At 34.2% G+C, this 15,688-nt stretch overlaps 1 protein-coding gene across 1 annotated transcript; it reads right to left on the bottom strand.

Annotated features, from left to right (window-relative positions):
• Positions 1 to 540: 540 nt before the first annotated feature.
• LOC133323766 (tabinhibitin 3-like) lies at positions 541 to 15,556 on the bottom strand. The gene is made up of 4 exons (XM_061532686.1): positions 15,105 to 15,556; positions 1,381 to 1,459; positions 851 to 1,245; positions 541 to 793 (listed from the first exon to the last, which is right to left on the bottom strand). The coding sequence occupies exons 1-4, from the start codon at positions 15,554 to 15,556 to the stop codon at positions 541 to 543; spliced, it is 1,179 nt and encodes a 392-aa protein (XP_061388670.1).
• Between the last annotated feature and the right edge of the window lie 132 nt (positions 15,557 to 15,688).

Genomic DNA, 15,688 nt, shown 5'->3' with positions numbered 1-15,688 from the left:
CCCATATATATGGTAGTCCGATTTTATGTTAATGGAGCAACAAAGCCTGTTTCTTCGAGAAGACGACGTCTGTTAGGATACATATGTAGAATATACCCAAAGTGCTGAAGGGTATCATATAGTCGGCCCATTCCGATTTTTCTACTTTCCTTACTGGTTTATAAACTTGTAAATTTAATTTGAAGCGAATTGAATAACCGATTTGGTCAACATTAAATTCGAAACTTCTTCGATAAAAACATATACCATATACAAATCAAGTAATAAACCCTATGTGTAATTCCGATGACCTCCGCAAACTATAGGCTGAGGGTATATATCTATCGGTAATACCGGCATGTTAGCAGTCGTTACATCGTTTAGGAGCTAAAAATCGACCATAACTGTTTTAAACCATTTACACAAAAACAATAAAAATTTCCACAGGTATACAATTTTACTCCGATTATTGGGACTCCGTCAGTCGAATACAAGATGATGCAAACGGAATGACAATTTTAAATTATTAAAAAAAAACGAAATTAAAAAAACTCATTTTATTTAATAATTTGGATTATAAACCTCTTCGGGGGAGCATAACCCAGGATAATGAGGATTAATTTCGTTTCTACATTTCGACCCCGGTTTACCCACCGTATAAATGGGAACATCATAGGCATATACCGTGGCATAATTACAGGCAAAATTATAAATATACAAATAAGGATACTCTGGTCGCGTGTAACGTATCAAAGTACACCCCACATGGGTATTACGTTCCAAAACCAATCCAGCAAAGTGGCCGTATTTTTCTCTGCAAAAAACATAAATTATCTATTAATTTTTCTATAAACTAAGCATATTTCCTTACAGATCTCCAATAACTTTAAATTCCGTTATAATATCGCTATTGATTATTTTGTGCTCTCGAAACCACAACCACATATCGTTCAGTATTATTTCCGTTATATTTTGATAAACATTTTTAAAACGTGAAATGCCAACTAGATTTTGTCCTGAATTACGGAAACGATATGTATTACGGCACACATCATGCTCTACAATACAGGTGCGTGCATTCAGGTCGGCTAAATATTCTAATTCTTCATCCCATTGTAGTGTGGCCATGCGAGAGGCAGGATAATATCCTGGCAATAGTCCAAGTGCTACAAAATTTCGTCGTTTATTGTGTTCATGTACGATTAAATCACGATACGGTTCCAAATCGATTATTTCAGCATCATAGCCACATCGTTCATGCAGAGCCTAATATAAGATGGAATTATAAAGGGGAATGGGATTATTGAGGGAACTTAGGTATATTTTTGGATTTTTATAGATTTACATGAATTAAAAAATTGTCCCCTATTTATAAAGATTGTCTTGTGAATAGATTCTTACCCCATCATTATTACAGGCTATATGTTGTTCACCACTTGGACATAAATTCGGATCACACCAATCCAAGACCTCACTACAGCTGGCAATCACACAATAAAATATTGAAAATATTATGGCTTTATGCATTTTGCAAAAATTCACGTGAGCATGCTTCGTCCGAACAAAATTTAAATATTAATAAACTCACAATCCGGTAGTCTCATCATATTTATAATTCTGGAATGTTATCAGGATATTAAAATCGATATCGTATTTGATTCTTAAAATAAAACAATAAACAAGACAATACATTGAATCATTAGAATGTAATTAATAAGTTGTTTTTAATTATTATTAAATCCTTTGTTAAGTCTGTGGAGGAATGGAATTTAAGTTGATGCAGGGCAGGTCTAAGGTGAATATGCATATGAAACTGTAATCCGGTGCCCTTGAAAATATAACATTACATTTTTGTCAAAAATATTGTTATACCGTCCATCATAAGGTGGAATGTATATTAAATTTGTCATTCCGTTTAGAACACATCGAAAGATGTTTTAAAAAGGGTTTGAAAATTACATCAAAAGAATCAATGCTTGTAAGAGTTCGCTAGAGGTCATTTAAATTAGGTAGTGTTTCACAGATCATGGCAACGTTCAAACTTTATAATAAACCAGTAAGAAAATTTCAAAAGGGCCGACTATATGATATCCTTCACCCTTCACATGGGTACATAGAAAATATGTAATGTTTGTTCTATCCTCTGAATAGAATATGTTAGAAATATTAAAATGGAATTGGACGAAGTTATTACAAAGATATTTAAACCAATTTAAGGGACCCCCCCCCCCCATTCTCGGGGTCAAATTTTTGTTTTTTTTTTTTAATTCGAATCTACACTAATTCAAGAATGTTCCTACAAAATCTCAAGAACTCTTGAAGATATAGCCGATTTATTGTGTCAGCATCAAGTGACGGCTAAAGGGCTTCTCAAAAAAAGCTCTGTGAGCGTACTGCTATCGTATGAACTAGGATAAAGCCAAACGGTGAAGATTTTCTTTATTTTTTTTTTAACTTGGTTTTTGGTAAAAAATCGACGAAGCTATATCTAAATCCGAACCGATCTCAACAAAACATCACCGACATCAAACTGGACTTAACTATGTAGGTTGTGCAAAATTTTGTCTCAAACCGGACGAAACTATATATGAGAGCTATATCTAAATCGGAAGTAATTTTAACCTAATTTAGTATAATATTTTGTCTCAATCGGACGAAAAAATTTGTATGGGAGCTATAAATCTGAACCGATTTTCTCCAATTTCGTCCTTGGGGCAAATAAGTGACATGTGCCAAATTTAATCCAAATCGGATCATAAATTTACAATTCAACATCAACACACGGACATGCATAAATCGACTCAGAAAGTGATTCTATGCATATGTGTGTCTATGTCTATCTCGTTTCCTTTTGCTGTTACAAACATATGCAAAAAGACATAATACCCTGTACCACAGATTGGTAAAAGGTATAAATATATATTTAGAAAAAAAATCAAAAAATGTTCAAATAGTTTTGGGCATAAGCTTTTTTTATAGAATCGGATACGAAGTTGTAAAAAAGTCATAACCCTAATACATACTCCATGTAAAATTTCATGTAGTTCGGACCGGGTGGGGAAAACGCCACCATCAAACAAAGATTGACTATAATTTATTCCTTGCTGTAATTTGATATTGTTCTGGGATTGTCTATTAAAAGTGCGCGCTTATCATGGTTCCGACAACATTTAAAGATTTAGCCGCATTTTTTCTCCAAAATGGTTGAAAATTGGCATTCCGAATTTTAGAAAAAAACTTCTTCATTATAGGCCCATATTTCTTATAGGGTTGTTTTTCCGTTTGCAACTCATCAAAATAATCATTTTCGATCCTATAAACAATATATATTCTTGATGTATGACGACTTACAAATATCTTTCTATTGTAACCACTCGAGCTTCTAAACTAATTGAGATCGCCAATATTGTGCATATAGTTGTCGTTTGTCTGTACGCAGGAAGGCCTAGCCCCCAAATATCCAGTCTTAAGGATTTTATTAAAGTTTTTCGAAAGAATTTTCTGTAATTTGATAAGTAGGGTTCCAATTGCGTACCACATCTTCCCGACAAAATTTTTTCAATTTGTTTGGGTAGCCTCTATATAATATGCGGTATTTTGGAGCTTTGAGCAAATTTGCCGTAATTCTGTATTTTAGATTCGTACTTGGTAAAAATCTACCTACTATAAATTATTAATATTCGCCCATATTTTGGGGGTAAACCCCGTACAACACATTTTTATACCCTACACAACTATGTTGTAAGGGTATTAGAGCTTCGTCTGGCCTCAAGAATTTGTATCCTTGCGAAATGTTAGTAATAGACATATATTTTAATATATTGATCTCGACTAGCTGAGTCCATCTAGACATGTGTGACTCTCCGTCCGACTGTACATTATTATTTGTAAACACTGTACAGGCCAATCGTCATAAAATTTTGCATGTAGGTTCGGTTCTGGCTAATTGTTTTCAGTAATAACCGAATAATATTTTGTCTGTTTTTCTAGTCGCTCTAGAAGCCACAATTATGACATCACTAAATTTTACACAAAGAAACTGGTATGACCTAGGAAAAAGTATTGATCTTTCCATGATTATCGGTAAATATTTAGCGGATCAAATGGACCCAGACTTTTGTGTGGAAAATAGCATAATTTGTATGCTACGCAGTATGCTCCTAATGGACATAGACCGGAGAAGTCAGTCATCCCTGTCCTTTAATTTGATACCAATTATACTAATGTATTTACTCGAATGTGGGAATGTTGTACGTCAATATTTACAAGGGTCTACCTATTATTTTTGACATGATTTAGTATTGACCATGTTCGGAATATAGATCCACAAAAAGTTAAATTTTAGTCGTAGTTGTGTAGGATATTATATCTGGTTTATATTCGAATAGTAAACTTCGCGTGTTGGGTCTGTCCCTTTTTTACAGTAGGAATATTTTATAGGGAATATTCTGTGCTTGAAATAGTCAATTTGTATCGTAGAAAGTATGGAATTCTAAGACGACCTAGTCATTTTCATCGGTCTGCGTATCTTTTGTAATTTAAACTAATATGTCAGGAAAATGTGTCTACATAAAATGAAATAGAATTATTGACATGGCTCAAAATTTAAAGAAAACCGATCGGATTATTAGTTTTTGGTTAATTGTGCCCGCCATTCGTAAAAACACTGCTTCGAGAAAAACGCATTTAAAGTTTGAGAAGCATTTCAGCCGTCGCTTAATGCTGACACAATAAATCAGTCAAATCTTCAAAAGTTGTTGAGATTTTCACTTGAATTTTTTTAGGGACATTCTTGAATTAGTTTAGGTTCGAATCAAATAAAAAAAAAGTGAGCGGAGCAGTATATTCGGACGGGCCGACCATTTGATACCCTACACAACTTCCACGAAAATCTAACTTTCTGTGGTTCTATATGACCGACTAGATGTCAATAAATATTACAACGTGCGTTTTAGACACAATTCAATTTTTTTTCACAATTTAGACCAAAAAAGTACTTGTCAGTATACTTAGGGTTTAGGGCATCTAAAGTTCGGCGCGGTCGAGTTTTATGGTTTTATTACTTATTTACGGTTTACTTACTTATATGTCTTTGTGCATATGTTTGTAACAGACTAAAGGAATCGAGATAGTCCCATGGTTCCTTTTGAGAATATGCATAGAATCACTTTCTGAGACCATTTTAAATTGTAAACAAAGTACAGTTTGCAATTTATAATCCGATTTGGTTGAAATTTGTTACAGCTCATTTGTTTGGCCTAAGGACTAACCCTATTGAAATTGGGGAAATCGGTTCAGATTCAATTATAGCTCTCATATATATTTTTTGTCCGATTTAAAGAAAATAGAGCACCAAAGTCCTTATATATCTTTCGATTTGCACGAAATTTGGCACACCGTACCGAATTAAGTGTAGAATTATGTGTGGTAAGTTTCGGTACAAATTTAGATATATCTCCCATATATATTTTCGTCCGATTTAATTGAAATGGTTCACCAATGTCCCTTTATATCTTTCGATTTGTACGAAATTTGGCATAGCGTATTGAATTGAGTCTGACTGATGTATGCTAAATTTCGTGAAAATTAGTTCGGGTTTTCGGATGAAAATGAATTTTTTTCACAGAAAATTTGTGTTCGCAGCAGCGAATTTTTCCATTTTGTACTACATTTACATAAATTTCCTTTTGAGAATATGCATAGAATCACCTTCTGAGTCGATTTATGCATCCCCGTCTGTCCGTCCATGTATTTTTGTGAACAACGTGCAGGTCGCATTTAAAATCCAATTTGGATGAAATTTGGCAAAGGTCACTTATTTGGCCCAAGGACGAACCCTATTGAAATTGGGAAAAATAGATTCAAATTTAGATATAGCTCCCATATATATTTTCGTCCGATTTAAGGTAAATGGTGTACCAAAGTCCCTATATATCTTTCGATTTGCACGAAATTTGGCAAAGACTAATGAATTAGGTCTAGAATGATGAGTGTTAAGTTTCCTGAAGTCGGTTCAGATTTAGATATAGCTTCTATATCTAACCAAATGAAAAATTAGTATCGGTTGCAAAATGAGATGTTTATGGATCAAATTTCATTTTACTGGTCCTTTAAAAATGCGACGTCTATTACGATTTATCTGTTGAATATATCCAAAGTGGTGAAGGGTATCATATAGTCGGCCCCGTCCGACTTTTCTACTTTCCTTACTGGTTATTACATATATTATGTTCATAAACCTGAGCGGATAGAACAATTTATTGAATCTATTATAACCATTATTTACACTTAATTATTTGTAAATTGAATATTTATATACTATGATGCATAATATGCAAATTAGCAAGCTGACCCCTTGGATTAACCTTTGCGGGGCGGTAACACATGTTTCCTCCACAAATAACAACAAACGTCCATCCGTATATCATAGCATGTAAGAAGTTATCGACAAAATAATGAATGCACATGCTATGGTTTTAATTAGCAGCTGATTTATAACAAACATGTATTTGCATGCAAGCAAAAAATCTCCCAGCGTGTCCGTTTTGATAAATATTATCGTAAATATCACAAAGTAATGCTAAGTGAAAAAAAAAAACAACATCTCTGACAATATTTAACAAAGCCTGACAGAGGAAGCCTCCTAACCTACCTCAAATAAAACAACAAAAATGAAAAAATAACTTGCAATGAATCAGAATGTTAATAAAAATACAATAAAAAGTTGTGCAATCTGAGCGGCAAGGAACACGTGCTCTGGATGCAATTCATACAAATTCTCAGGAAACTGTTACGATTTTTTGTGTTTTTCTTGTTTTGATTCTTTTTGTAAGGGAAATCATTTTAAAGGAAGTATTTCTTGTGGTTATTGTTATTTGTATGATTTTTTTTCATTTCGAAAAATTTTGCATTCAAATAAGATCATAGTCTAAAAATACTCTATATGAATTGTCATGTAAATATTAAAAGTATTCGAACATGAGAAAATATTTCGTTGAAAACATTGAAGAAAATTTCACAAAAATATAGATTGATTCTGCAACAAAAAAAATTATTTCAAAACTAATATTAACATTTTTTTAACGGGATATAACATTTTAACCTTGGATTGATGTGATCCTGAACTGTGTCCAAAAGGTGGAAAAACATATAGCCTGTGGAAATGATGGGGCTTAAAGAATTAAACAAATTCCCCAGCTACTCAAAAAAATCTCATTAGTTAATCGGAGGAATATTATTTTTATAGAGAAAAATTCCTCTGTTACTATAAGGAAACTTTTTTCACTAAAAAATATTATGTAACTTTGAGACATTTTTCTGCAAAAAAAGCAAATGTTACACTCAATTACTCAGAGAGTTCTTTTTCCTATAGAAAAAACTCCTCAATTCCCGTGAGGCATCTTTTCTATATAGAAAAAACTCAGAGGGATCTTTTTCCTTTACAAAATATGTCTTGAGGGATATTTTTCATATAAAAAATATTACTCAGTTCCTCCGATGTATCTTTTTTCTCTGTGGGATAATTTTTCTAAACAAAATCCTAGGTCAAACTGAGGGATAAATTTTTTATACAAAATCTCATTTTTCTATAGAAAAAATCCGCAGTTAGTCTGAGAGATAATTTTCTCTTTATGAAGGATATTTTTTCTATAGAAAAAAAATCCACAGTTACTCTGAGGGATCTTTTTTCTAAAGAAAAAATCCTCAGTTATCTGAGAGACTTTCCGAAAGAAACTAACTCCTCAGTTACACTAAGAGAGTTTTTTCTATAGAGTGACTTCTTACAAAACGGATCAATAACTCAAGATCCCAATTTAACTCCTAAAAGTATAGTGCATACTTTACAACGTAACAAAAATATATATGAAATGTTCCGATTCGCTACATATAAAAATTCTTCAACCTATAGAAAATAATTCTCGGTTCCCGCAATATATAATAAAATTCAATTGATTATGACAAAATCAATTATTTCTTACTCTCTCTCTCTCTCTCTCTCTCTCTGACGAACTATGTATAACAACTAAAAATGAAATGCAGATGACGCTGATATCACGACACAACATGTAGTAAAAAATCCCATAGCTATTCTATGGATAAAAGATCATGAACTACTATACAGTGCTTTGATAGACTTTCGCTGTAGACATATTTTCAGTCTCTCTAAAGGACTATTTCTATTGAAATCAATTCCTCAGCTTCTCTAAGGGACATTTTTAGAGAAAATGAATTTTTTTACTTCTTAGTTCTTAAAAGTATGCAGAAAAAACCTTAACAAGAACTAAAATCAAATATAGATGGCGCTCGTATTAACATATGCAACTTTTAGGGCACAATTCGTACGAGGGCATTTTGATTGGAATTGGATGAACACCAAAGTACCTATATATCTTTCGATTTCAACGAAATTTGGCATAGCGTACTGAATTAAGCCTAGAGTGATGTCTGCCATGTTTCGTGAAAATCGGTCCAGATTTAGATATAGATCCCATATATAATATTTTCGTCCGATTTAAGGTAAATGATACATCAAAGACTCTGAATATCTTTTGATTTGAACGAAATTTGGTGCAGCCTACTGAATTAAGCTTAGAGTGATGTGTGCTAAATTTCGTTAAAATCGGTTCAGATTTAGATATAGCTCTCATTTATATTTTCGTCCGACTTAAGGTAAATGGTGCACCAAAGTACCTATATATCTTTCGATTTCAACGAAAATTGGCATAGTGCACTAAATTAAGTCTAGAGTGATGTGTGTTAAATTTCGCGAAAATCGGTTCAGATTTAGATATAGCTCCGATATATATTTTCGTCCGATTTAAGGTAAACAGTGCATCAAAGTCCTTATATATCCATCGATTTGCACGAAATTTGGCATAGCGTATTGTATTAAGTCGAGAGCAATGTGTGTTAAATTTCGTGAAAATCGGTTCAGATTTAGATATAGCTCCGATATATATTTTTTGTCCGATTTAATGTAAATAATGTACCAAAGTCCCTATATATTTCAATTTGCACGAAATTCGTCATAGCGTACTGAATAGAGTCTAGAATGATGTGTGCTAAGTTTCGGAAAAATCGGTTCAGATTTTGATACATCTCATAGATCGCAGAAAAAACACGAGTATGTTCCTTCGAGGGAACATTGACATACAATTGTAAAGATACATATGTACAATATACCCAAAGTGGTGAAGGGTATCATACAGTCGGCTCAGACCGACTTTACTATTGTTCTTAGTGGTTTTTTCGATAGAAAAAAACCCTCAGAGTAACTGAGGATTTATTCTTTGTAAAGAAAAAAGATCCCTCAGAGTTCCTGAGCATTTTTTTTTAATGAATACTTTTTTTCTTTCAATAGAAAAACCTCTCTCAAGGCAACTGAGAAATTTTGTTATATTGAAACCAGTAAGGAAAGTAGTAAAGTCGGACGGAGCCGACTATATGATACCCTTCACCACTATGGGTATATTAAACAGGGCTATTAACATGAAATTGGATGAAATAAAATATGTGATATTTATCTAAATTTGAATCTACCTAGATCTATCTATAAAGTATGTAAATCGACTTCAAACAAATATAAATAGGTCATCCGTTGGGCTATATGTGTACTTCTTGAAAACGCAACTACGTAATTCTATGCTCAATTTTGTAAGTTGTGTAAAATATGATGTCAATCTGACTAACATGAGGAGTTTGATGCCCAATTTACTTGAAATCGGGCGAAAATATATATGGAAGCTCTATCCAAATATTAAGCGATTTCAAACAAACTTGTCACAGGTTAGGTTATACTAATTTCAGAACGTTTTGTTCCTATCAGCCTATTGGATCCTTGGTGCGTCAATTACTTATAATCAATCTGTAATAAAAGGGAACTATATCTAAATCTGGACCGATTTTCAGTACGTTATGCCAAATTTCGTGCAAATCGAAAGATATATAGAGACTTTGGTGAACCATTTACATGAAATCGGACGAAACTATATATGGGAGCTATATAGAAATCTGGACCGATTTGCTCGAAACTTGGCAGACATCTTTCTAGGCCCAATTCAGTACGTTATACCAAATTTCGTGCAAATCGAAAGATATATAGGGACTTTGGTTCACAATTTACATGAAATCGGACGAAACTATACATGGGAGCTATATCTAAATCTTGACCGATTTTCACGAAACTTGGCAGACATCATTCTAGACTCAATTCAGTACGTTATGCCAAATTTCGTGCAAATCGAAAGATATATAGCGACTTTGGTGCACCATTTACATGAAATCGGACGAAACTATATATGGGAGCTATATCTAAATCTGGACCGATTTTCTCGAAACTTGGCAGACATCATTCTAGGCTCAATTCAGTACGTTATGCCAAATTTCGTGCAAATCGAAAGATATATAGCGACTTTGGTGCATCATTTACATGAAATCGGACGAAACTATATATGGGAGCTATATGGAAATCTGGACCGATTTTCTCGAAACTTGGCAGACATCTTTCTAGGCTCAATTCAGTACGTTATGCCAAATTTCGTGCAAATCGAAAGATATATAGCGACTTTGTTGCACCATTTACTTGAAATCGGACGAAACTATATATGGGAGCTATATCTAAATCTGGACCGATTTTCACGAAACTTGGCACACATCATTCTAGACCTACATGATTAAGTTGTACCAAATTTCGTGCAAATCGAAAGATATATAGGGACCGTTTACATTAAATCGGTTAAATATATATATGGGAGCTATATCTAAATATATATTGGGAAAAACCGATTTTTCCCAATTTCAATAGGGTCCGTCCTTGGGCCAAATACGTGACCTGTGCCAAATTTCATTCAAATCGGATCATAAATGCGACCTGTACTTTGTTTACAATTTAACATCTACAGACGGACAGACGGACGGACGGAAGGACATGCATAAATCGACTCAGACAGTGATTCTATGCATATTCTCAAAAGGAACCATGTGTCTATCTCGTTTCCTTTTGCCTGTTACAAACATATGCACAAAGACATAATACCCTGTACCACAGAGTGGTGAAGGGTATAAAAAGATCCTTCAAAGCAATATTCCTCTATAGAAATATTATAACACAGGATTTTTGTTCCGGTAGAAAAAGACCCCTCAGAGTAACTGAGGATTTTTTTCTATAGAAAAAATATCCATAATAATTACAAGGGATTTTTTGTTATAGAAAACTAATCCTAATCATGTAATGTGAATACACCCATACCTTCACACATACATACATATATGTGTGTATGGGAAATATGTCATTTTGACATTTTCATTGATTTAGTGGTATGTTTTAGGTTTGAATCTCCGATTACACGTCCCCTTCCTTCCCTTTCCAACACTTCTAATAATCATTGTAGTACATAAATGTTGCAAATGTGGTATTACACGCCAGCCAATGGATATCGATAACAATCATGCAACAATCACAACCTGTCCAAAATGTCAATAAATGCAACAATGTATTTATGTTAAGAAAAAGCAGCATATGTGGCCATGGGAGAACGCTACCACATACCCTCAGGGGGTTTATACCAGAAAAAATATATATGTAATCAGGGGTTTTATGGAAAAAGCAATACCTCTTGAAGACCCCCTCATGTGGCTCTTTGGAAAAATATAATAAAGCTTCATAAAGATTTTTTTAGAAACGAATCTACGCAATCGTATTAAAATACAGTTTTGAAAGTCATTACAGCTATCAAAAGCCACAATAAACCTACAATACCATCACATTTTTAAATTAAACATGACATAGGAAACACTTTTGAAAATAAGAAGGGGAATAAACAAAGAATTCCGAATGCTTGTCAAAGACATTATTAAGATTTCATTGGCTGCTGCTGACGAAGCGAATTGACAAGAAAACAATAACAACAACAACAATAAAATTGTCACCGATATTTTGTGTGCGCTAGACAAAGTGCCTTAGTTTAAAGCCACAATTGCAAACCAAACTCCAATGATGAACAAGGCAATCCGGACCAGACTGTGAGTCTAGGAAAATTCTGTGGGCTCAATTAAGCCAGGGTGGTTCGTATGGGTCAACAACAAATTGAAATTCAAAACGAACAGAGTTAAACCCATTGTCGAGTGAGCCTAATATCCATATCGTTATACATGACACAGAATTCTCTTTGCACTGCAGCTGCAGTTGGAGTTGCAGCGCAAAAAAAAAAAGAAACAACCACAACAATTGGAAACAACATTTCTTCTTTACACGGATCACATTACTCCTGAGGTGGTGTTTAACTACAAATCCATTGGTAATAGTCATCGATGTCAATTTAAGCATAACATGGTTTTCTCTCTCTCTGGAGATGCAAAGCAGCAACAACAGCATCAGGAATGGCAACGTCAAACTGTCTTTGAAATCCAAAGAAACTTTGCCGATGCCATACGTGTTTCGTTGTGGTCTCGTTGTTGGATCAACAACGACACCAGACAGCTGCGCAATTGAGGAAATTCAGGACAGTGGGTCTTAAAAAATATTTTTATACCCTTCACCACACTGTGGTCCAGGGTATTATGTCTTTGTGCATATGTTTGTAACAGGCAAAAGGAAATGAGATAGACACTTGGTTTCTTTTTAAGAATATGCATAGAATCACTTTTTAAGTTGATTTATGCATGTCAGTCCGTCCGTCTGTTCGTCTGTCAGTCCATGTTAAATTGTAAACAAAGTACAGGTCGCATTTTTGATTCGAATTGGATGAAATTTGGCACAGCTCATTTATTTGGCCCAAGGACGGACCCGAAATCGGTTCAGATTTAGATATAGCTTCCGATTTAAGGTAAATGGACCCTAAATAGCTTTCGATTTGCACGAAATTTGGCAAAGCGTACTGAATTAAGTCTAGAATGATGTGTGCTAAGTTTCCTGAAAATCGGTTCAGATTTCGATATAGCTCCCACATATATTTTCGTCCGATTTAAGATAAATGGTGCACCAAAGTCCCTAAATATTTTTCGATTTGAACGAAATTTGGCACAGCGTACTGAATTAAAACTAGAATGATGTGTGCTAAGTTTCGTTAAAATCGGTTCTGATTTAGATATAGCTCCCATATATATTTTCGTCCGATTTAAGGTAAGTGGTCCTTAAAAATGTTTCGATTTGCACAAAATTTGGCACAGCGTACTGAATTAAGTCTAGAATGATGTGTGCTAAGTTTCCTGAAAATCGGTTCAGATTTCGATATAGCTCCCACATATATTTTCGTCCGATTTAAGGTAAATGGTGCACCAAAGACCCTAAATAGCTTTCGATTTGCACGAAATTTGGCAAAGCGTACTGAATTAAGTCTAGACTGATGTGTGCTAAGTTTCCTGAAAATTGGTTCAGATTTAGATATAGCTCCCATATATATTTTCGTCCGATTTAAGGTAAATGGTGCACCAAGTCCTTAAATATCTTTCGATTTGCACGAAAATTGGCACAGCGTACTGAATTAAGCCTAGAATGATGTGTGCTAAGTTTCATAAAAATCGGTTCAGATATCGATATAGCTCCCATATATATTTTCTTCCGATTTAAGGTAAATGCTGCACCAAAGTCCTTAAATATCTTTCGATTTACACGAAATTTGGCACAGCGTACTGAATTAAGCCTGGAATGATGTGTGCTAAGTTTCATAAAAATCGGTTCAGATTTAGATATAGCTTCCATATATATTTTCGTCCGATTTAAGGTAAATGGTGCACCAAAGACCCTAAATTGCTTTTGATTTGCACGAAATTGGCACAGCGTACTGAATTAAGTCTAGAGTGATGTGTGTTAAGTTTCCTGAAAATCGATTCAGATTTCGACATAGCTCCCATACATATTTTCGTCCGATTTTAGGTAAATCGTGCACCAAAGTCCCCAAATATTTTTCGATTTGAACGAAATTTGACACAGCGTACTGAATTAAAACTAGAATGAGGTGTGTTAAGTTTCCTGAAAATCGGTTCAGATTTAGATATAGCTCCCATATATATTTTCGTCCGATTTAAGTTAAATGGTGCACCAAAGTCCCTATACACCTCTCGATTTGAACGAAATTTAGCACAGCGTACTGAATTAAAACTAGAATGATGTGTGCTAAGTTTCGTTAAAATCGGTTCTGATTTAGATATAGCTCCCATATATATTTTCGTCCGATTTAAGGTAAGTGGTCCTTAAAAATGTTTCGATTTGCGCGAAATTTAGCACGGCGTACTGAATTGAGTCTAGAATGATGTGTGCTATGTTTCGTTAAAATCGGTTCAGATTTCGATATAGCTCCCATATATATTTTCGTCCGATTGAAGGTAAATGGTGCTCCAAAGTCCTTAAATATCTTTCGATTTGCACGAAATTTGTCATAGCGTACTGAATTGACTCTATAATTATGTGTTTAAAGTTTCGTTAAAATCGGTTCAGATTTATATATAGCTCCCATATATTTTCGTCCGATTTAAGACAAATGGTGCACCAAAGTCCCTATAAAACTTTCAATTTGCACGAAATTTTGCACATCGTACTGAATTAAGAGTAGAATGATGTGTGTTAAGTTTCGTGAAAATCGGTTCAGATTTAGATATATCTCCGTCCGATTTAATATAAAAGGTGCATCGAAGACCCTATATATTCTTCTATTTCCACGAAATTTGGCATAGCGTACTGAATTGAGTCTAGAATGATGTGTGCTATGTTTCGTGAAAATTGGTTCAGATTTAGATATATCCATATATATATTTCGTCCGATTTAATGTAAATGGTGCACAAAAGTCCTAATATATCTTTCGAAGTTGCGCTAAGTTTCGAGAATCTCCGTTCAGATTTAGATATAGCTCCCAAATATATTTTCGTCCGATTTTACATACAAACTCCTAATGTTTGTCCGATTTACACGAAATTTTGCACAACGTATCAAATTGAGACTTAAATGGCGTTATTGGACGACTCTAAATCTGTCGAATTAAATTAAATTTATCATAGGTTGCAGAAAGCCATGAGTATGTTGCTTCGAGGTAACATTGACATACTATTGTAAGGATACATATGTACAATATACCCAAGTGGTGAAGGGTATCATATAGTCGGCCCAGTCCGACTTTACTAATTTCCTTACTAGTTCTGCTTCAACTTTCTTCCAATAACTTCACCTTTAAGGCACCGAGTCTCTATTGCGACTACACAAGTTTCATAATTTGTCGGCAAACTTGATAGCAGAATTATAACAAAAATCTCGTCCGGCAACTGAACCTCAACTTCATTCAGATTTTCACAAATTGTACTAAATTCATTTAGATGATCCATCATCTTACCACCGGCTTGCAGCTTCATTGACAGGAGTTTCTTGAACAACATTATCTTCCTTGTATGCCCCTTTGGTTGATGCGTCTCTTTCAACTTCAACCACGCCCGCTCCGCCGTTTTGCAATCCTTTACATGAGGAATTTGATTTGCCTTCACATGAAGCAATATCAATGCCAACGCCTTTTCATCAATGATTTCAAAAACGGCTGCTCCTGCTCCTTCGGGTTTTAACTCTCTTCCACATGTGATTCGCAACAAATTCATATGAAGTTGGACACTTTTCATCTGAATGTTCCATTGCCATCGTCCAATTTCTCGATTTACAAATTCATGTTCTCTTTTCAGGGATTTTCCAATTTTTTGTTTCAATTTTCAATTCACACAGAATTTTTCTTT

This window comes from Musca vetustissima, unplaced genomic scaffold, assembly GCF_032173495.1.
Source record: "Musca vetustissima isolate MV318-11 ecotype Yass unplaced genomic scaffold, APGP_CSIRO_Mvet_v1 utg12183, whole genome shotgun sequence".
NCBI lineage: Eukaryota > Metazoa > Arthropoda > Insecta > Diptera > Muscidae > Musca > Musca vetustissima.
The sequence above is the reverse complement of the archived record's forward strand: the minus strand, read 5'-3'. Positions and strand labels throughout refer to the sequence as shown.